The 24,197-nt window shown below is 41.2% G+C and overlaps 1 protein-coding gene across 3 annotated transcripts; it reads right to left on the reverse strand.

The window, feature by feature from the left end:
* Positions 1-10,733: 10,733 nt before the first annotated feature.
* LOC120452849 (DNA-binding protein Ikaros) lies at positions 10,734-24,088 on the reverse strand. 3 transcript variants are annotated; one of them, XM_044006526.1, is made up of 5 exons: positions 19,106-19,710; positions 15,112-16,284; positions 14,679-15,044; positions 13,522-13,650; positions 10,734-13,452 (listed from the first exon to the last, which is right to left on the reverse strand). In XM_044006526.1, exons 2-5 carry the CDS (start codon positions 16,282-16,284, stop codon positions 12,970-12,972), a joined length of 2,151 nt encoding a protein of 716 aa, XP_043862461.1. In that variant the 5' UTR covers positions 19,106-19,710; the 3' UTR covers positions 10,734-12,969. The 3 variants fall into 3 exon arrangements, with proteins under 3 accessions (XP_043862461.1, XP_039493223.1, XP_043862460.1); XM_039637289.2 differs by lacking the exon at positions 19,106-19,710 and adding an exon at positions 23,797-24,088 and having other exon boundaries at positions 10,735-13,452; positions 14,679-15,011; XM_044006525.1 differs by lacking the exon at positions 19,106-19,710 and adding an exon at positions 23,797-24,088 and having other exon boundaries at positions 10,735-13,452.
* Positions 24,089-24,197: the final 109 nt, after the last annotated feature.

Raw genomic sequence — 24,197 nt, forward strand, 5'->3', positions numbered from 1 at the left:
TCTATCGCGATGATGTCTTCATCCTGGCCCGATCCCAATGGGCGTGGCCATATTGTGGTCGTGTCTCGGTGCTAAAGAGACTCGCCTCCACTGCGGTCTGGAGCGGGAGTTCCACTTCCAGAACCCAGTCCCAGTCCCAGACCCATTCCCATTCCCATTCCCATTCCTATTCCCTCGGATTCGTATTCGAGTTCGGATTAACAAAAGCACTCAGCCAACGGATTCCGATTCTGAAAACATTTCCGCTGCCATTGTTATTGTTTCTCTAGCCCACAGACCGCATGGATTTGGAGATTTGGAAACGGATTAGGGAAGCGGAGAACGCATTAAATGCTCTGCCCATAATATTCATGAGCATGAGCCAGGGACGGCTGCAGATTTTCCGGCGATTACTGGAACTCCGTGTAAACGGTTTGCGCCTAGATAGCATCGCTAAAATGTGGACAGTAAAATGTGACCATTTTTAGGTTGGATGCTGTTCCTCTGAAGGGATGACTTGGTTGGGAAGATAGGACTAAGACCTATGAGTTTGAGGTATTTTAACGGCATCATATTTGGCATATGTAAGACGAGTTATTGGTTTAGAATTTCTGAATTTCTCTATCTTTTTACAGACCAATTGGTGATCATTTCGAGTCATAATGCAAGTGTACTACTTAATTCGAAGTGCATTAACTTAATCGGCCAACGGCTTCCTGCATTCGAGCTAATTAAACTGAATTGCTATTCCAATTTTCCACTTGCATTCAGAGATTCCAATTTTCCACTTGCATTCAGAGATTCGCCCTGGACCATCATCATCTCATCAGCTGGAATGGGCAGCTGGAAAATTGAAAAGTGCGGCTGCTGGCCAAGTGAGCTTTTCCATAGGCATCGTCTCGACTGACTCGCATTGTGCGGAGATTGAAAAATCGTATTGAATTACTGAGACAAAAGCGAAATAGGGCTAGGAAAATTGAAGTTAAATCAAAATCCATAATGTTGGCAAATGTGTTGTTTCCATTGTCTTCCCCGGCGATTCCCGATTGAATTATGAATTAATAAAGATGTTCGCCCGCAGGCTAGATTTCGGTTACTCCGGCCGAAAGACAACAAGGGCAAGTCAACCCCTGTGGCAAAGTAGATTTTGGCTTTTCGGTTTTTTGGGCAAACAAGCAGCCAGCTTACAAATCCGTTACAACAACATTGGGATTGGGATGTGTGTGTGTGTCGTAACTTGAGGATGCACTTTTCCGCTGCCCTTTTATTGGAAGATAATTGGGTTCGCAGATGAGCAGGGCAGGATCTAAGCGGGCAGACAGGCGTAAAGTTCGCCCAAACTCGCAATTCAATTGAGATTCAAATTCACTTACCCCAGCCCATCGGGTTCAGGTTCTAGTATTTCAGCTGGCCGACCCGGCACATCGCCACATTACCACCACCGTAATCTCCGCCCGTACCGCCCTCATCCAAGCCAAAGCCATTTGCAACCCAACGCATGTCTGAGGCTTTTGACGTGTAAATGTTATCTCTTTTACAAATTAAGCCCAGCTTCCCTTTCCCCTGACCTCATGGCGGCTTTCCATCCACATGCCCCTCGTATGTACTACATAAGTACTCCCTCGCTGCCTCCCCGCTTCGTGCCACAAAAAAATGTCCAACAATTAAATGTAATTTGAACTCACTGACATGAGCTTGTGTGATTCTGGATGGATGGTGTGCGGCAGGGGCTGGAAACACCAATTTCGGGGGAGATCGACTAGAAGTCGGATAGATAGTGTTTGATAATCGCGTCCCTGACAATTATTTTCGTACGGATTGAAGCTTTCAATTGGTGTATAAACAAGATAATTGCTCGGAAACATGATTCCAATTGGATGCAATATAAGTTCTTGTTTTCTGCCATTTTTTTTCAAATTAATTGTTAAATGAACTTTCCTTCTAGTCGACGAAGCTTGACAGTTAGGAATCCACGATAATAGAGTTGTCATGTTTTCAACAGGGACACACGCTTTGTATCCTATAAATTATGTAAATATATTCTTGATCAGGATCTTTATAAACCTACAATAAGACTAAAAGACTACAATATTAAAAAATGTTTTAATTTTTTTTATTTGTATGGTTTTCTTCTCAATTTCTTTTGATAGGCCAACACTCTACTAGCTAAGCCACTATAGAGTTATCCCTTGTTGTTGTATTGCATCTTCTTACATATATGGATAGTATTCTATTCCATATGAGCTTACTTTTTGGAGATTATGACCCGCTGCACTTTGAAAGTATCGAATGTCAAAGCCTCATTGAGTTATTCAATAATTAGTTAGCAAATCTCCTCTGGTTGAGCCTCCTTTCGGCCAAGTCAGCTTTAAATCGGTTTAGGCCAGGCCGCACACACTCGCCCACACAGATGGAGGGGATATATTCGGTCAGCCGTGAGGGACGCGGATGCCACTACCAACCATTGGTGACCACAAGGGGTTAGGGAAAGTGTGAGCGAATTGGTAAGCTGTGCACTGAAAGAAGTGCGGCTCAAGTTGCAGCGAAACAACTTTATTGTCACTAGCTAACTAAATTTGAAATTATTAGAAGGCATCTTCTTTACCTACAGATTAAATAACAACACACAGTGCAGAGCAGTTTTACTTTAATTTCAACTATTTTCGATTTAAGGCTTGCATTTCCGTGAGGGGTCTTCTTGGTGACGTCATTTGCTTGGCAGAAAACCGTGGTCTTTGTTTTGCCGACCTCAAGCCCCATTTAAAAATCCATCTGCATTCCGTTTGTATGTATTCGTGGGCCTTATGACACGTATGCCAAATCGGCTTAAGGGCAAGTTATCGGCATTTGAAAATAAAAACACGCGCATTATCAACACCAAGCAGCACAGAAGGTTGATATGTGGCAGTGCACTGCGAGAAATGGGTCTTCGATTTCATTTGCCTGGACTGGGACTTCAAATTCTACAAAGCATTGTTCCAATTCTTATTATATACAGTAAAAGTATGAACGATGTATGCAGTATTATTACAAATTTTGATGTTGAAGGTAATACAAATTTCGAGTGAACTGCCAGTCTTTAGCGCCTTAATAATATAAAATCTTGTTGGTATAAACTTCAAGTGAAGCGTCCCAGTTTTCTGACGGTGTATTCCGCGGCTGCATTCAGCATACTGGCTGAGAACGATGATGAGGATGAGGATGAGGATGTCAAAGCCACCGTCTGTCTGGCTGTCAATGCGTTTTCCATTTGTCGCCTCTAATGACACACATATTTAGGTGTTAATCGCCTCATTGGAACGCTGGCAGCGGATTTGCTCGCATTGTTGTCCGTCGGGGCTCGGAGATCGGGGATCGGGGATCGGGGAAAGGAGGAATCCGGAGTCGGTCGCAGGGTAAATATTGATGCTGCGATTATAGCTATTGATGCGTTCACAATGGACTTGCCGGGCATTATCCTTACCCGATCAGCCAACCAGCTAGCCAGCTAGCCAGTCAGCCAGACAGATCTCTCCTCTCCTCTTCTCTGCTCGCCACTCTGCTCGTCGGGCGATTAGTTGTGACCGGGGTCTCAGTCAATCGTGTTTTGGCTTTAAGGCGCATTATCCCCTAAATCGCAAACAAAACTGCAAACAAAACTGCAAACAAATTGCCGCAAAGCGGGACCCGAAACAAGAAAAACACACCGATTTGAGGCGAGCGGAGCATATGCTCGGAATCCGGATCGGCATTCGAATCGGGAGGGTATTTGGCATTAGGAAATTGCCAAATGGCTTCCGCAGCAGAGGAAGTGAGCTGCCAATGATACGATATATCCGACCAGCAGACTGTGCCTCGCACTGATCTGCGAAAAGGTGTTTATTCTGATCGGGGTTGTTTAATCTGATCTTGTTCCGTTTGCTGATAAATTAGTTAGGAACTTAAATGGGTTTCTTCTGTACTAAAAAAATACCCCAAAAGAACACACAAAAATGAACACGACCGTTTTTATCTAAACATACATATAGTGACATATCCATAAGTCCCTAAGACTTAAGCACATGCCTACACACTAATACACATACAACATGTACACCCAAATACACCCACACACCCATACACCCAACACAACTCTGGATGTACCCAACAGATACCAGATACCTGATAAGTCACCCACTGGTAGACTAAACATCCGTTGCCTAATTTAAACAATCTATGCTTAAGCCCTCGCATCATCGTTGCGTTCCCACGTTCAAAGCTCGGACTCGCAATCCCGAAAACAGAAGTATTAGATTTCAATAAACAAAATTATAAGATTCTAAGAGCACTTGTATCCAAGAGCGAATGCACTTGAATCCAAGAGAAATGCGAAGACTATTAAAGTCAGCAACTCCAAAGCTTTCTCTCTTCATTTGATCAGAACCCTAAAGTCTAAAGTCCATATTAGAAAAGCTCGAAACCGAGGCTTGAACGTCAATCAAATCAGAGTAATTATCAGAGTTCAGTTTGAGACCTAATTATAATCGGTCGGTGTTCTTCTCAACTAAAAAATATTGTAATCATTCAGTAAAATAAAATTATATTTTTTTTACATATGAGTATTGCGATTATTTAATTGGCGCAGTCGGTAGGATTTGTTAAATAAAGAGTCCTTTTAGTACGGTACTGATCCATTGAAGGATACGCTATACAACTAGCTATCCAGGATCGGCGAATTAAAACAGTGATTCTTAAATTATTTTAAGATCCGCAAAAGAATCTACGTGAAAGTAGTATTCAAGAAAAAATCCCGTGTGGTCAGTAACATCTGCAAGACAATTTAAAATCCCGTGCGGTCGGAAACAAAATTAATTAAAATTTTTAATTCCGTAACTTAAAACAAAGAATTTAAATAAACAACGTGTATCCAAATACTTATACAAATACACCATGGCAGTTCCGCAACTTTCGGAAACCCACCTAAATCAATTATTAAATCAAATGAAAGAACTGAACTACTACGATGGCACACCTGGCAAGCTGTCTGTGTTTGTTAACCAGGTCGAGCAGCTACTCAACTTATACCCTACCCAAGATGCCAGACAAGCACACGTTATCTACGGAGCAGTGAAACGGTTACTAGTAGATGCAGCATTGGAGGTCGTGACCCAAGAAAGAGTAAACACATGGCTGGATACAAAGACGGTCCTGGCGATGGCATTCAAGGATCACAGGCCCTACATACAACTCATAAGACAACTGGAGGATACATCATACCCCGGAAACATCTGTAAGTTCATCGAGAAGCTCGAATCACAATATTGGATTATGTTTGACAAGTTAGAATTAGAAAGCGACCCTGTAGATAAATCAAATTACACTGAAATGTTAAAAAGAAACTGAATTCCTGGGACATATTGTCACAACAAATGGCATTAAACCAAACCCAAACAAAACCATTGCAATCACAAATTTTCCGTTACCTAAGACACCTAAACAGATAAAATCATTTTTGGGATTATGTGGGTTCTATCGCAAGTTCATTCCTAACTTTGCCAAGATAGTTAAACCCATGACCCTCAAACTTAAGAAAGGTGCTGTAATAGATATTAAATGTAAAGACTACATCGAATCATTTGAAAAACTAAAGATTTTGATAACTTCAGATCCGATATTAATCTACCCCGATTTTTCGAAGCCTTTTTCTCTAACAACTGACGCGAGTAATGTAGCTATTGGTGCAGTGCTCTCACAGAATCATAAGCCCGTTTGTTATGCCAGCAGAACGCTGAACGAACACGAAATCAACTATGCTACCATTGAAAAAGAATTGTTAGCTATAGTTTGGGCGACAAAATATTTCAGGTCATACTTATTCGGCAGGCCATTTGAAATAATGAGTGATCACAAGCCATTGGTATGGCTGAATAATATCAAAGAGCCAAACATGAAATTACAAAGGTGGAAAATCAAACTTAATGAATTCGATTATAAAATAAAATATCTTCCAGGCAAAGAAAACTATGTCGCGGATGCTCTTTCCCGCACAAAGATAGAAGAAGTCATGGTTGGCGAAGTCGCAAACAGCGCAGACGCAACTATACATAGTGCTAATGAAGATAATTTAAATTATATATCCATAACGGAGAGACCAATGAATTTCTTTTCTAGACAAATAGAGATAGAAAAAGGCGACAATGACACAACAAGTGTAATCCACTACTTTCAAAAACTAAAGATTAAAATAATCTATAAAGAAATGACACTTGAACTCGCCAAAACCCTCATTAAGGAATATGTGTGCACCAAGAAAAGCGCAATTTACTTCCCTAATGATGAGGATTTTCTGATCTTCCAGAGAGCATTTACCGAAATCATAAGCCCTAACAATTTCACAAAACTATTGAGATGTACCACGAAGCTAATTGATATACTAACTTATGCAGAATTTAAGGATTTAATCCTAAAAAGACATAAGGAAGTTTTACACCCAGGTATAGAAAAAACCATTAATTGGTTTAAAGAAAAATACTATTACCCAGATAGTCAAAAGCTAATTCAAAATATTATTAATGAATGTGAAATCTGTAATCTAGCAAAAACAGAACATCGAGACACTAAATTGACATTTGAAACAACACCAGAAATATTTAACACAAGAGAAAAATACGTGATAGATTTTTATCTCACGGGTAACCAGATCTTCTTATCTTGTATTGATATTTATTCAAAATTTGCCTCCCTAGTTGAAGTAAAAAGTAGAGATTGGCTAGAAGCGAAAAGAGCCATTACTAAAATATTCAATGATATGGGAAAGCCACAAGAAATTAAAGCAGACAAAGATTCAGCTTTTATGTGCATAGCTTTGCAAAATTGGTTAAGATCCGAAGGCGTACAAATTTCTGTAACAACCAGCAAAAATGGTGTATCCGATATAGAAAGATTTCACAAGACCGTAAACGAAAAGCTAAGAATCATCGGTAGTGAACAAAATATAGAAGATAGGTTTACAAGGTTCGAAACAATCTTATACGTCTATAATCATAAAACTAAACATAATAGTACAAAACTATCTCCGGCAGACATTTTTCTATATGCAGGCAGCCCAGACTTTAACGTACAACAAAACAAAATTGATAAGATCGAATATCTTAATAAGAATAGGCATGATTTTGAAGTTGATATAAAATATAGACAGGCTCCACTCGTGAAGAGTAAAATCACCAATCCATTTAAAAAGACAGGAAGAATTGAACAAGTAGACAGTAAACATTTTGAGGAAACAAACCGCGGCAGGAAAATCGTTCATTATAAATCAAAATTCAAGAAACAAAAAAAAATTAATAAGAGCAAATACGATCATTCCAGACCAGCCAAAGAAGCGCAAAGTACGCAATATATTTCTAATAATGCTTAGTTGCATGTTATCACTTATCACTATGGTCAAATGCAGCAACATCGAAGTAAACCCAATAAGTGCGAAAAATGGATACCTTATATTCCAAACCGGAACGATGGAAATTCCAACCAGCTACGAATACCACTATTTAAGTATAAACATAACAAAGACAATGCTTATGTTCGAAAATCTAGTAACTGATGCAAATGACTATCCCAATGTACCTCAGATACAATATTTAGTCGATAAACTAAAACGGGAAATAAATGGATTAAGAATTATTAACAGAAGTAAAAGAGGTCTCTTGAACGTAGTAGGGAAGGCATATAAATACTTATTTGGTACATTAGATGAAGACGACAGGGAGGAGTTAGAGGAAAAAATTAATAACATGTCAGAAGACTCCGTTAAAACCCATGATCTAAACATAGTTATCGACATAATCAACAGCGGTATAGACATAATTAATAGGCTCAAGGTGGAAAAAGAACAGAACCAACAAATTGCGATACTGATATTCAACCTACAGCAGTTTACAGAATACATAGAAGACATCGAGTTAGGTATGCAATTAACCAGATTAGGGATCTTTAACCCAAAATTACTAAAACATGATTATTTGAAACACATAAATTCTGAGAAAATGCTAAAGATAAAAACATCAACTTGGCTCAAGACAGACACGAACGAAATTTTGATTATATCCCACGTTCCTAGCGAGGTCACTAAAGTTCCGATATTTCAAATAGTTCCGTACCCAGATGAACATAACTATATTCTAACCGAGCAAATATTCGATAAGTTTTATGTATTCAATAACCAAGTATTTCATAAAGATACAGATAAATTAATATTCGACAAATGTATTGTTGGACTTATTAAACAAGAGCAAACTCAATGCAAATACATTAAAACCCAAAGAAATTTCCAAATAAATTATATAGAACCAAATATACTTTTAACATGGAATATTCCTGAAACAGTTGTCAACCAAGATTGTACAAACAACGAAATATTAATATCAGGAAACAACATCATTAAAATTAAAAATTGTACCATGCAAATAGATGAATTCCTAATTTCTAATAATGTAGCAGATTTTACACAAACGATTTATATCACCAACAATGTTACACGCTTAGAACCAATAAATCACTTAGAAACAAAAGAAATGATAAAATTACATGTAAAACACTACAACTTTTTCCAAATTATATGCATTACAACTTTTGTCATCATGATAATTAGTTTGACTCTGTATTTAGCATATAAGTTTAAAAATATACCTAAGAAAATTATTGTCAAACATTGTAAACAAAAAGAAGAACATCCGCACCTTGAAACTAATGTCAAAGAAAATATTCAACCAGAAAACAATGTTATGATATATCCAAATTTAACGACCTGAGGACAGGCCAAATTCAATGATTGGGGGAGTGACATATCCATAAGTCCCTAAGACTTAAGCACATGCCTACACACTAATACACATACAACATGTACACCCAAATACACCCACACACCCATACACCCAACACAACTCTGGATGTACCCAACAGATACCAGATACCTGATAAGTCACCCACTGGTAGACTAAACATCCGTTGCCTAATTTAAACAATCTATGCTTAAGCCCTCGCATCATCGTTGCGTTCCCACGTTCAAAGCTCGGACTCGCAATCCCGAAAACAGAAGTATTAGATTTCAATAAACAAAATTATAAGATTCTAAGAGCACTTGTATCCAAGAGCGAATGCACTTGAATCCAAGAGAAATGCGAAGACTATTAAAGTCAGCAACTCCAAAGCTTTCTCTCTTCATTTGATCAGAACCCTAAAGTCTAAAGTCCATATTAGAAAAGCTCGAAACCGAGGCTTGAACGTCAATCAAATCAGAGTAATTATCAGAGTTCAGTTTGAGACCTAATTATAATCGGTCGGTGTTCTTCTCAACTAAAAAATATTGTAATCATTCAGTAAAATAAAATTATATTTTTTTACATATGAGTATTGCGATTATTTAATTATATACATGTATATGCCAAAACAAACATCTTTAAAATCACAAACTAGGATGGGACAAAAATGTTTACGAACCTCAAAATAATGTATTTGCCTTTAAAATATATATTATGTTTAATAGGTTGGAAAAATTATAAAGATTTATTACGTATTTTATTTTCATTAGAAGATTAAAAGATGTACCCCTTATTTGAACTTGACATATTTAGATTCAAATAAAGAAAAAAACGAACAAATGGCTATTTAAAATGTATCGTTTATTTAATTTTCCTATAACGCACTTCTATAATTTACAGTTTTGTTTTATAAAACATCATGGATATATATATTTGTATAATATAATATAAATTACCAACGGGCATTTCATCTTACTTTAGGGGATATATTATTTAAATTGAATTCACCAACTTATGCTTGCTTAACAAGACCAAAAGATAGCTATTTTTTAGGTAGCTACAGAATGTTTTGTAATATCAAAGCGAAAATATATAAAATGCCTTTTACCATTTCAGTAAAATAATTGAGGAATTCTTTTAATACTGTAGTATATATCCATGTATGGGTAACATGTCACAGGCCTGACAACTATTTTTAGAACGTTAGCTCTCCTTTTAATTGGAGTATATGCTAAGCTGCCATATATACAGACGCACAACCGGGACCGCTGATGTGACCTCCCATATTGTTTCCTTTTAAAAAAGGTCTCTCATTCGCATTTCGTAACCAACCCCTGTCAACCAGATAAATGTATCTGACATGATATGTACATACAACACTCACTGCGCCGGCGTCAGAATTTCTCTGCTATTATGGTACATTTTCAACCACTGTGCTGTTAAGGAGCTTCCATTGGTGAATTGCCAGTCAACCAATCCTGTGACGTACGGAACACTGGAGCTGCGTCGTAACAAAAGGCGAGTGAAGTGATTGAATAAAAGTCACTTACATCTGTTTTTAGACGTAAAGTAAAGTCATTATCGAACCGGTATTAAAATATTTAATAGAATAGTTAGGACATGTACATAATTGTGTGGGCGAGATAAGCAAGTGGTAACTTTTAGTGTAGTTTTCATAAAACAAGCTTTCATTATTATTTATTAATTGGTAATTTCAAAATAAAGTAAAAATTAAATAAAAATTGTATCTTTCCGTTTCTTAAATTTTATTTGAAATGTAACTGTAACAATAAATGCGAAACAATTCTCCCCTTAATTTTTCCGCATTGAGCAGACGATTAACAAGCAGTGAGTTAACATCGTCAAGCAGTGGACTAACAGAGGCATTTTAACATACGCGATCTGCTTTAATTTTCCGCAAGCAGTCAACCGTTATGCACGGCGGCAAAAAAGAGACATTTATATTGCTTGTTTTAAACCATTTTTATTTCTAAAAAATTAACATGCCTTTTTGTTTGTAGCTAGAATTATAATCACTAATTAAGTAAATATTTTGTTTCTGTTCTTAATCCATTTGGTGTTTTTAATTTTTCCATTCTGTTATCGTTTAATTCTATTAAAATTTAACACGAAAGATCGCTAAAAATTGCTCAATTGTTACATTCAACGTTATACGCCTTTTGATTTGAAAATGGATTGATTCGTGTAACAGCGTGACAATAGTTCATTAACAAAGTTAAAAACAAAAACAAAATTACGCCCTATGTGGTGAGTTACCAAGTAGTAAGTAGTAAATATTAACTGAACACAACAAACCATTTATACACGAGTGAATTGGCTAGAGTAGAGCAAAATAAGGGGTTATTACAATGTATTGCTATAAGAAGGGTCGGGAAGAACGTAATGTACATAATGTGCAAGTGCTGCAGGTGTCTTCTATGTGCTAACGGATAAACAACAAAATGATTAACAAAAAACTTCGACTAAGAATTAACGCTAGCTAAAAGTACAGATCAAATAACAGAGTAGAAGGGAACTAAGCAATAAGCAATGTGATTGGCTTCGAGTCCTCCTTTTTACATACATAGGCTTTATGGATAAGTGTGTTACTTTCGCTAGAACTCGTGAACATCATGGACGGATGTTAATCTGAAGTAAAATTTAGCGCACAGTGGCGCCATGCTGGCTGCATACAACCCGTAACGTCAGCAGGGGGTGGGACTGGGAAGTTTGAAATGGAAGGGGGGATGGAGGGATGTGGAAGGTGGATGGTGGGAGGGGAGTGGTCTAGGGATTACTTTCCAAATTTTGATTTACACTAAAGTTATCTATACTAATCAACAGTTCCATGTCCAGTTGGTTGTTTGTACAGTGATCGCTCGTATCGTAGATGTAGATATCAGTATATCAGTATATGTATGTAATGCTATCATAGGCATCTAAGGCATAGTTTTGTCTAAACGATAAAGTTCGTGTTACTCATATTTCGATTTACCAATTATTTACAACAATTTCGTATCACAATTGTATTTTTTGCATGTTTTTGTCTTGCTTGTTTAAAAAATGTTCCTACGCTCCAGTTGTATGCAAACTTACGAGCAGCACTGTGCGAATATTCGAAATGTTTTCCACAATCGAAGTAACCCCCGATCGCTGTTGTTATTGTGTTAGATTAGTTACTCAAACTAGGAGCTATGTAAAAGGTACGAGTATAATAATTGAATTCATAATTCGATAACCCTCTGCTAAGCTAAAAGAATCATTATCTGAATCTGAATTTGAATCTAAATCTGAATCCGATTCTATATCTGCATATGTATCTGGATCTGTATTTGCATCTGTTTCTGTGTGTAGTATGTATGTCTGTCGCTGTATGTCTGCTGTGTGACAGTGGAGTATATAACCTGGCTATGTACGTATATATCCTGTTGTTTATATGTAAATATATGTAGATATAGCTTCTCGTTTATATCCGCCTAATCAAACTTGCTGCTGTCGTATTAAACTCTGAAAACATAACAAATTTAAAGCCCTTCGCTGCAATTTTATAGGCATATATATATGTATGTATATGTATCTATATCGGATGTATATATGTATGTGTGTGAAGTGTGAGTTGTGGATGCTTAAAACCATAGACTGCCACCTTTGAGGCGAGCTTAGCTATATAATGCACTAAACCGACTAAAGCGGACCCGCGTTGACGCAAGTGTTTGCTGGCCAGTTGAACCGGCTGGAAATTATTGCCAAGTACTTAAGGACTAAACTACAAAACCTAATGCATAATAAGACTACATAACAGGGTTGGTTTCCGGGAAGGTATAGATGTGTGTATATCCATCGCACTCCGTTTTTGATTCTGCCATCTCGACTGTTCGACTTCAACTTCGTCTCCGACTTTTCAAGGGGTTAGGTAACTACGTAGCTCTCATTGGATTTTCATACTCTCTTCATGCAGATCATAAAAATATGATGAGTTATCTCTAACTAACTATATATGTAACATAGACGTAAGTGTAAACGTAGAACTAGATGGTAAGTGTATAATTTGCTCTGAGCTTAACTGTGTGCCTGGTTGTGGAAAATCTCTCAAAATTGAGCTAAGTAAATATTCTGAATCGAGTACGACTCCGACTCCGATTCCGATTCCTGGGACCATCCAGATCCCAAGCCGGCAAGCTCCTCAATCCGCCTACTTGCCGGCCAACTGTGGCTGCTATTGGTGGCTCTTGCTGAGCAGGTGCGAGTTGAACTCGTAGACGTTGTTCAGCTGCTCGCCGCAGATGTTGCACCGCCACGGATTGCTCTCGCAGTGGCAGCCCTTGTGCAGGAAGTACAGCGTCTCGTCCGGGAACTCGATGCCGCAGAAGTGGCAGGTTAGGATCAGCTTGCGGTTGATCAGCAGGTCTCCATCCTGGCCGGTCGACGTGATGGTCCCGTTGCAGATGGGCGTCGAGCTGGCGCCATTGGTGGCACTGGGTGTTGCCGACGTGGGTGCTCCTCCGCCTCCACCTCCTCCGCTGCCGCCATTCACACCGGGTGATCCCCGGCCGGATCCGTTGCTCAGGCTGTTAGACAGCACGGAGTTGTTGTTGTTACTCTCCAGCGGCGTGGAATTATTCCGGGTGATCCGGTTGTTGGCCTTTGCGCAGATGCGACGCTTGAGATCCTCGCGCAGAAGCGACTTCAGTGGCGAGACCTAGCCCAAAAACCGATGGATTAGTATGGTGGCTTAAAATGTTCATATATATATTTCATATTAACACACCTTGATCAGTGAGGTGATTCTGTTGTGGTTGCTGCTGCTGTTGTTATTGTTGGAAGCCTGTTCTGTGTCGCTGTTGGGATCACTGCCGTTCATCAGGTCCTTCTTGTCCATATCCTCCGACATAGGTTCCTTTTGATCAATAAGAGAAAAACTTAGTGTTAAAAAACAAGAAATATAAAAGTACAAGATAAATATGTTTATGTTGTTATCTCATTTACATACGTTCCATTCATTGAACAAAATCCTTTACTTTAATATACCGAAAATTGTGGGCATGGAAACATGGGCAACTAACTTGCGCTGCATGTAAATAATATCAGCTTAATCTTAGCTTTTATAATTCCTGATATCTTGACGTTCATACGTTCCATTCATTGAACAAAATCCTTTACTTTAATATACCGAAAATTGTGGGAATGGAAACATGGGCAACTAACTTGCGCCGCTATTGATCCTGATCAAGAATATGTATACCTTATATGGTCGGAAACGCTTCCTGCTGCCTGTCACATACTTTTCAACGAATCTAGTATACCCTTTTACTCTACAAGTAACAGGAATACAATATAATATATATAAATATATAAATCAGTAGGCTAATTGGTTAAAATATTAATATATAATAACAAAATACAATAATTTCCATTCAATACGTATTTCATGGCATTTCGAATCATAAAAGTGTACACAGAAATTCATTTTACAGGTCAAGATCAAGCTCTGAATCAACCATTATTATAAAAGCCCTGGATCTCGGCAGTGTATTAGAGCCAGTTCAACCAAATTAGGTATGCAGTCTTTTATGATGCACAACAGGTTTTTAAAAATTGTTCCGCCTTCGCATGCAGATGTAGTATGGATTCGATCCACTACGAACAGATCTTCCATCTCTTGAAAATGAATATTTACAAAGTTAAGTTAACAAAAGTTAAGTTAACAAAAAGTTTGATGTGAATTGGTCTTTTTAGTTTGTTTTATGTACTCTGAAGTGAACTATGCATTGGAGATATCCATATACCTATTAAATAGCTTTCATAATTCTGGTATTCTAGTGTATAGCCCCATTTGATAATGCCAATAAATAGGAGCACATTCGCCCAGTAAAATGGCGAGCGTTGATTTGTTTTATCTCCCGATTGTGGCACTCGGCAACTCACCTGTTTAATCGGTATAAGACTGATCGACGGCGTTATGTGGTTCTCGTGGTGGTGATGGTGGTGGTGGTGATGCGGATGCTGGTGGTGGCTCTTCAGGCCTCCACTCAGACTGCTGGCTGTGGTACTGGATGTGATGGGCGTGGCCTTTGTGTTGCAATCCATGGGCAACTCCACCGGCGATTGCATGATGAGGGCTCGATCTTTCACCTTATCGTTATTGGACTCGGCATTTCCATTGCTAATGGAGTTGCTGTTGTTGTTGTTGTGGTTCCCTCCATTTATATTGTTGTTGGTAGCGCAGTTGTTGTTGTTGTTATTGTTATTGTTGTTGCCCTGTAATGCAGATTCACGCCAAACGCAAATCAGCTAGTTTATCATTTGTAAGAGAAGGGGCTCAAAAAAGGGATGGACTGGTATACAGCGATTGACTTACATTAAACAACTCCGTGTTGCCGCTCTCTCCCAGCGTCGAGATCTCCACGTGGGGCGTGAGGAAGTGCATGGGAGGCGTTGCATTCTCCAGGGATCGCATGGACTCTCCGCTATCGCTGGCCGGAGGAGCCACCTGTTGCTGCTGCTGCTGCTGCTGGGACTGAGATTGCACGGGCACCGGACTGAGTCCAGGTGGCACGTAACTAGCAGCCGCCGCCGCTGCCGCCGCCGAAGCCTGTGATTCCAGGGCCAGGAGCAGCGAAGAGGTGCCACCTGGTCCCGGGTTATCCAGATCGATGCCGTGACGGTTGAAGAAATGAATCCTCAGCGACTTCATGGACCCCGCTCGGTAGCTGCAAAGCGGACACGTCTTCACCAGATCATGCTGGCCCACATGTTCGTTCTGGAAGTGGGCGCGCATCGCTATTTGCCGCTGGAAGCCACGATTGCAGATTGGACAGTGATAGGGCAGCGTCTTGGTGTGCGTCGTGAAGTGCTCCGCCAGGTGATCCTTGCGGAAGAACCTCTTCTGGCACACCCGGCACTCGTAGGGCTTTACGCCAGTGTGTCGCATCTTATGGCGGCGCATGTTCGCGCCGTTGGAGAACTTCATGTTGCACACATCGCACTCGAAGACCTTGCGAGAGCTGCTGTTGCCACCGCCTCCTCCGCCGCTATTCCCGGCCGGCGAGGAGCTGGCCGAGGAGCTAGAACCATTGCCTGTCTGGCCATCGCCTTTACCGCCCTCCATGTGACCCAGGCTCATGTTCTCCGGCTCCTGCAGGTCCTCGCTCTTCAGGCGCGCAGATGCCGCCGCCGCTGCTGCCGCCGCCGCCGCCTGACCCGCCAGGCACTGGACCACATGGAGCAGCAGGGATGCCCGCGAGCTGGTCTCGAAACTGTCGCAACGCTCGCAGCGGAAGGTCATGGGTGGCGAGTGGGGGCCGGTGCTGAGATTCGTTGGCGTGGGTGTCGGCGATCGCGGTTCCTGTAGCTCAGACTCGGAGGCGGATGAGGCGGCTTCCTTGAGGCTGCGCAGCGCCATAGCGTTATGATGCAGCAGGGCAGCCGTGGTGGGCGTCATGTCCACAATGATGCCGCCACCCACCGTCGGATTGGGGTCCTTTAGGGCCAACTCCATCCCGCTGGCTGCTGTACTGATCGTTTCGGCCATCTGGAAGTACAAAGTGGGCATTGTCTTTAAGCTCTTTGCTCGAAATATATAATATTTTGTATTGAATATTAAAATTATACACCAACTTGACCCAAAATCTATGTATGTTAAAATTGATTTTAAATTATTTTAATGGCTTATATCATTGGGCACATTTATATATGTATGTTAGCACACATATGTCGGCTCAGTGCGAATAAGATTAGTCCAGACCACGCCCGAAAATCGATGACAAGCTGTGGTTGCTATTTCGGTTGTTGCTGTATTTTGCAGTCAGTTTTTGGCATTTCAAGTGCTTCCAGCCCATAGACCAAAGCCCAAACTCAGACTTCGACTTCGACTCTAATAAGCCAAATTGGTGTCAGCGTCGCAGCTTTGTGGGATGGGGATGAGGGGCAGTGGGAGGGGTAACTGGTGTGCGGTAGGGGGCAGGTGGAACCTGTGGACAATTCGCCAAGAACCAAAGCAGAAACAACAACAACCACATCGGCACCGACCATTTTTGGGCGGCCTTGTCGCTGTAGTCGTTGCCGGCGTTGACGTTGACTTCGTGCTACGAAAATACCAAAGTTATTGGGGCCAATTACTGGTCTTGCAGGTGGGCAATCACTTGGACACCCAAACACTGACAGAAACGCTGCCCGAACCAGAGATGGGGACCACACCAACAAACGGCGAGCGAATCATTCAAAGCTGTGCGGCAAACACAATGGCAACCAGATGGCATTTGGCACAACATTTTGGAATTCTTTTGAAGACGTTCTTGTTTCAAGCAAACAACTTCAATCCTACAATAACCTAATTATAGTTTTAACAAAACAAGATAATATCATCCTCAAGTTGTTTTAAAGCATTTATGTTTGTTTTTTACACAAATGTATATTTGAATCATATATGTTGACCCTTCTTCAGCCTTTATTTTCCCTAAGAAAGCAAACTCATAAACGAACTAGAAAGCATCTTTGTATTTTAATTGAGCTTTGAAGGTGCTTCCATAAACAACGATTATATTTGAAGTTTCGAGTTTCGTCCCATTGTGCAACTTTGGCTTAGTGACGCATGTCACCCGTCGTCTCGCCCGGAATTGGGCAATAGGTCAAATGTGGATACCCATACATAGTGCAGGTTAGACACATACGAGCAGGTGCGGATGTGCGGATGTGCAGATGTGCGGGGTGTCGGTGTATATCGGGCAGCGTATAAATCATCATCCATAATCATTGGACAGAGCTGGGCCAGCTCTTCTCGCAGCTAATTTAATTCAACCTTGAATGGTTGTGCATTAGCATTAGCCAGATCACAAAGCCAAGAGCCATGGGGCCGACCTCAGCCCCGACCAGCTTCCCTGTGCCACAGAGTGGTTGTGTGAGTGGCTGTGCATTTCTGGCCAGGTCAGCACTCTGAAAAATGAGATGTGTGTCATAGGCCTATTTGGGGGCATCTACATAATTACAAATTCACTTTTCGATGCCCCGCCGAACGGGTTTTCGGAGGTACCAAACTTCTTTTCGGGCCAGGCCACTCAAGTGTTGTAAGCTCGCAAGCATTAGCGTTGCGAGCCCAAGAAAAACGCACAAAAACTCGGTTTGCATTTTCAGTAATTATGAGGCGCTGTTGGCTTTGGCATTATAAATGCCATAGTTGCCAACCCAATGGAGTCATAGGGTCAAGATTTAGAGTGCAACTGGGTCAGGCTTTATCATTATTATCATTATCGCCACCACCATCATCATCATCATCACCATAATCTCTGGCCAAGCGCTGGCTAACATATGTATGTATGTACGACCCAACTTGGGGTTTCGGGTCTTCGGGTGTCCCGCATTTTCACTTGCCCGCCGAGCTGTTCCCAATTTGAAGCCCCAAAAGCCGAGAGCAAAAGAAAACATAAAGCGCTCTGGAAATGAGAAATGCTCGGAGAAATGCGAATGGGAGCACACACACAGTGAGCGACATAATTGGAGCGCCCCGAGAGCCCTTAATGATGTCGCACACTGTCCGCCGGGCGTCCATAAAGGGGTGCCCACGTGTGCGGCTTATTTTCAGGGGAGTCCAAAAACGGGTGTGGGAATTCCAACAGAGTTATGATTTCGTCCTAGGATGCCGAATTTAATAGTTAAATTAGTGTTCAAAGAAGTGATTTCTGTGTATACAGAGATACTTTAAAAAAGTCGCAAAGAAGTTCTGTTTAAGTCGATATGTATTATTGTTAGACATGTGAATTTACATGTGTATTTACATATCTTTCAAACAATATCAATTATGTTTTTGTTTATCATCAGGGCGGATGAGTAACACTTACATTGCGTATTAGTAATTTTGTTGTTGTATTAATTAATTAGTATGTAGCATTAAAAATGGATTCTAAAGAACATTCCCTGTATTTCGATTAAATTTCTAACAAACTTCACTTAAGTAACTTATCGAATTGTTAAGAACGTAGAAAGTGAAATCATTTAAAGAAAAATGTTTTAAAAGACTGGCCTTTAAATTCGAGTTCGTCGGCTTGAAGCCACTGTGCGTTCGCTTGTAGGCCAAATGAATCTTTTGCATAGCCTTAGGCCACCGCGCACGATTCCCATTCAAATTTAAATCAAAAGCTAGTTTATTAGCATTGCATTGACCAGTGGTGAATCCGCAGCGGAATGGGAGTCGGAATTGAAATCGGAATTGGATGTGGACGGGGATCCAAAGTGGAAGTGGAGTTAAAAACGAAGGTGGCGCATCTTTTTGAAGGCAACTGACTTTCGAAGGCTGGATCTTCATGCAAAATAGACCATATTTCAGATTTGACCTTAGCAGCGTTTTTTTTTTTTTTTACCGGTTTTCCAGCGTGGGATGGCGGGGAGATCGTCTTTCGTCACGCAACAAAATGAGTCAGTCGGTCGATGGAGTTGTTTTTCTTTTTGTTCTCCTTCTTGCCAAATCAATGAAGCATTGCCAAAAAAAAAAGAAAACAAAACAACAACTACAAGCGGGTAACATGTGCGTCGAAATGAGAACAAGAACAGAGCGAAAAAAGAGAAGCGGGAGAGAGAAAACCACTTTCCATGGTGACACACTTTTATGCTACGTGCTGTTTTGCTACTTTAGTCGCCGCTTTTGCTGCTACTGCTGCTGCAGCAACAACGCCAACAACAACAACGCGACTCCCATAATAGAAAGTGGAACAGGAATTTCCCCCCTCTATCAATGCCAGAGAGCACGCCACGGCGATGATTTCATTTCGGCTTTGGTTTTGGCCTGGCCTGCACTCATTGCGAAACACTTGCCACGGCCAACAAGCAACGGGCAGCAGCAGCAACAACAACGCAAGAAAATCAAGAAACGGGCGAGAAAAAACGTGGGGTAAAAAATAGTTCAGTGGGAGCCGATTCGAACGTTGGAGCTCTCTGAGTTTAAGCGCTCTCCTGCACACTGAGAAAAAAATAAAGGTCAATGGAGTATTAAAATTTAAATGAAATTAAAAATTTTAGGGAATTTGAAAATTTGTATTTGTTTTTTTGCTATTTTAATAAGTTCATTATCCCACTAATTATATTGTTACACCTTTAAATATGCGAACAGCTGTTAAACATCTTTTCTTCCCATGTAGCTCTCTGTATACAACATCTCTCCCACGCTCTTTCTCCCACTCTCTCCCGTTCGGCAAGTGCAGCAGGCAGCGCATGTCCCGTTTTTGTTTATGCTTTTCTCACACCCGCTCTCTCTAGCTGTGGTTGTTGTTGTTGCCGCTGCTGTTGTTCCCGTTGTTGCAGGTGCACGTTTTTTTCTCTTGCTGCTATTGCAATTTTGTAGCATTAGGCGCGTGAATTAATTTCTAATTGATGGAACCAGCAACCATGCTCTGCCCCACTTCCGATTCCCAGAGAGAGAGTCTGCCGCTCTGCTCTCTTTGCTAAGTGGCTAGCGTATAATTTTTGTTGTGTTGACCTAATTATACGCTCATTTTGATTCACTTGATTTTCTCTGCACACAAACACTGGCAAACAGACACACACAGGCACGAACGTTTCGTCACTGCGACAAGTGGAGCAGGCAGCGACGCCGGCAGAGGCAGCAGCTTGTGGCAGCGACCGTAATTTCTTGTGGTTACTGGGACGCAAAAACAAATACAAAATATAAATAAGGTGGGATACACCCACTCGAAACCCAGAGTATGATACGTAGCCAGTGCATCCCAGCATCGAAGTCTGCCAATAATTCCCGATTCCGAAATTCCCAAGTACCGACACAAACCGAACATAACTGAATCCAAACTGCAATAGCTGGTGGAAATGAATGTGGAAGTTCCACACCATCTGCATCGGTATCCGAATCCCAATATGCAATATACATACGTATACGTATTTGTGTCTGTCTTCGTTTTGTTTGGAACGAAAATGCCAGGGCTGGCGTCCGAGGGGGTCACCACTTCAGGTGAGTCAGAGTTCGAAGGGATGGGGATAAGGATCAGATAGATATTAGCCTCAATTATTTCTGCACTGACAAAAATTCCTATTTAAGTTTTAGTTTACTAATAATAAGAGCGCATGGAATATTATAAAGATATGTAAATAAAGCTGAATGCCATTCTGTCATTGCATCAATCTCGTATTTAATACTTTTTCTTATTTTGAAGTAAGAACTATAACTAAAAAGTTATAAACTTGCAATGCACTTTTATTGTCTCCTTATTAAATGAAGACTTAAATGAAGATTTTTCTAACGTAACACTATTCCGTAGCATCTAAATTCATTATTAACAAATTTAGTAAGCATTTTATGTTTCATCTCGCACGACTAATCATTGGTACACCCGAAGTTACCAAATATGTTCCCAAATGTATACCAGCCAACTAATGCTTGAAGATCTTCGTTTAGGGGAATGCTTGAGTTTGAAGGCCTTTTATTTTTTGTTGGGTTATTCTCCCATTAAAAGTGGATGTGGATCCCCCTTAGCGCCAAACACCACTGCCGAAGATTTGCAATCGTTTGGCTCTCCGGCACACCACTACACCGTCACCCAGAGAGCCGCCACTCACTCAAACACACTCACACACATACACTCATCCAACCGATGGCACAGAGACACAGATCAGCCGCAGCAGCAACAACAAGACGCAGCAGAATTTGAAATTAGGTCAACAGGTTTGGCTGCTTGTAGTGGTGGGCCAGTTACTCGAGCGTATGCCGTCGTCTTTGCCTACGACCTCGGCTGTCATCATCAAGGGGGGAGCAGAGCAGAGTTGTGGTAGAGTAGGGGAGCTGAGGGAGCAGCACCAGCAGCAGCAGCAGCAACTACATCCAAGCTATCGCCGCCAACGCAATATGCGTTCAGTTCCGTCCCGCACGCCGTTCGTCGTTTATTGCACCACAGTTCGTGCAGTCTGCAGTTTGCAGTTTGCAGTTGCTGTAGGGGGAGATGCACTCGCACACACACACACACACACACACACACAGCCGTAAATCCTAATTGAGCACACTGCTCTGTGGATGTGCGGGAGGTGCCCGATGGGTTGTGGGTGGTGGGAAAGGGGTGACGGGTGAACGTCACTGTGTGCGTGTACTGCTTTTGGGGAATGAACCAGAGATGCAGAGCACAATTCTAGCATCCCACTGCAAGAGACAAATTCGGAATCGATAAGGGAGCGGGAACGAAATTGACGCCAAGCGACTACAGTAAAGCCCTTCTAAGACGTATTTTCTAAATGGAAAACATGGTAAAAGCAAGTTTTAGAGATTGTAAAACTGTGACCATTGTACAACATTTCATAGAGGCCTTTCATATCAATTCAATAGGTTAAATTGCGAAAACATATGATATCACCAAGATTTTCTTGAATCCCAATTCTTTAAGCAGAGAAATTAGGAAGTGAATCTTCTTTTTTTTTTTTAAAGCCCTTTTGAATAAACTTATTCGGTCTTCATATATCTTACAGTCAGTTCATTTTGAGATAAAATGTTCCATTACATTTCACACACTAAATAAGTTAAAAGCGGTTAAATATATCCAGTAATATAATACTATCCTAATGTTGTCTGCTGGTTACATTTAAGGGAAAAGAGCTCTTTCTTGGTATACGCTTTAGTTAACTTCTAACCAAATTGTACCTGAACAGGTATGACTGTCGTTTTAAAAGGTCCGAGCAATCTTCTATCTGAAAACTGTTGCGAAAACGCACATATGTTCTGAAATGGAAACTCAACGCGGAGCCGCCGACTGGCGAGACCAACTTGGGTTTCTGATTTGATTTCGATGCAGCCAAGAGATTTCCACATACTTCTTAGTTGGTTTCTGTGTCACAATCACACAGACGAGGTGGACGAGGAAGGTGGAGGGGGCGACGAGGACGGGCCAAGTAATGAGCTCCCAGAGAGCTGCAGCCATCGCCATCGCCATCACCACCTGCAGCAGCGACGGAGGCGTCGCAGCCACCGAAGCCGGAGCAGATAATCCCAGTAGAAATTGAAACTAGCTGCGGCAGGTTTAGAAACTGGTATAGAAAAACGCCAGCCACAGCCGCAAAGGCAGAAACGGCAACAGAAACAGCAGCACACATAGGCAATCGACCTTGTAGGAGTGTATTTTGTCTTGGAGCATGCCCGTAAACTGGGCCAACGCGATTGCACTGAAATCAGGTGGGCGTGACGTAGGTAAATACGGTGCAACTCCGCGAAGTTGGATTCTTGGAACTCCAAGGAAATGGGATTTTAGATATGGTGGTCGGTTTAATAGCAGAATGTTTTCTAAAACTTGTGACTTGGCCTATCCCAAAAATGGCTAATAAAAACAATCTTTCCTGTTAAAATAAAGTAGGCAAAAGAAAAGAGTTAATATGAATCTGACTGTGATCATAAACAGTTGATTACTTATACCTTTATGCAATTTTAGTAAAACTCTAGTTGTAAGAGGAACAGCTGGTGTGGCCACCTATGGAATCTTTACTGTATGTTGGCCAATAAACGCGTTAGTGTGTGCGTGTTCGTGTGGGAAAGCTGACTGTACCCTTGGCGCCCATTAATCCATGGCGGAAAATCCACGAAAATCTGTCGCAATCCGACAGATATCCGAAATAGCCAGGCGCTCGCAGGAGTTTCGTAATTACATACCCGCTAAAATGAAAGAGCGGCAGCCTTGGCTTCTGATTTTCAGTTTTTTTTTTTTCGTTTTTTAGCTTGTCAGTTGTTCAGTTCTTCGATTCTTCGGTTTGATAGTTTTTTCGTTTTAACTTAGCATTAGCACAGCTGGAGTCTTTTGCAATGCTCTCGAAAAAAAGAAACGCGCTGGGTGTTTGGCAATTTTAGATTTCAAAATACCACAAGGTGCATTCTAAACACACACTCATATAGACACACGCACACAAACAGGCACTGGTGCGCTCTCCCGCTCACTGGCACACACACACACTAGGGCACTATTGCAGTTCTTGGATCTATGTTTCTCAATGGACTTCCATGGAGCGGGGGCATTGCTTTTGCAATTTGCAATTTGCGTACACTGCGGAGTCGCGTATTATTCAACCAACTAACCTCCCACAAAAACGGCAACTGGAACACAACACAACAATCGCAATGGATGTGGATGTGGATGTGGAGTCGGATGTGGATGTGGATGCACTCGAAACAACGCGAACGCCGAGATGCCGAATGGATATGGAGTCGAAATCAAACCGAAATCGAAACAACGCGCAGCTCGAAAGGGCAAGAGTTAGCTTTGGGCCCCAAATAATAATAATAATAATAATAACAACAATAATAATAATAAAACTGTCAGTGGACAACGCGCGCGCCACATGCGAGGCCACATCCGAATGGGCCAAAAGACGAATCCACTCTGAGCGGATTCCGATTCGGAATCGGTATCTCCCGCTCCGCCGACGCTCTGTCGCTGCGCGCGTCGCTGCTGGCTGCGCTGCCGTGGCGCTCGGTAA

This window comes from Drosophila santomea, chromosome 2L (genome assembly GCF_016746245.2).
Source record: "Drosophila santomea strain STO CAGO 1482 chromosome 2L, Prin_Dsan_1.1, whole genome shotgun sequence".
NCBI lineage: Eukaryota > Metazoa > Arthropoda > Insecta > Diptera > Drosophilidae > Drosophila > Drosophila santomea.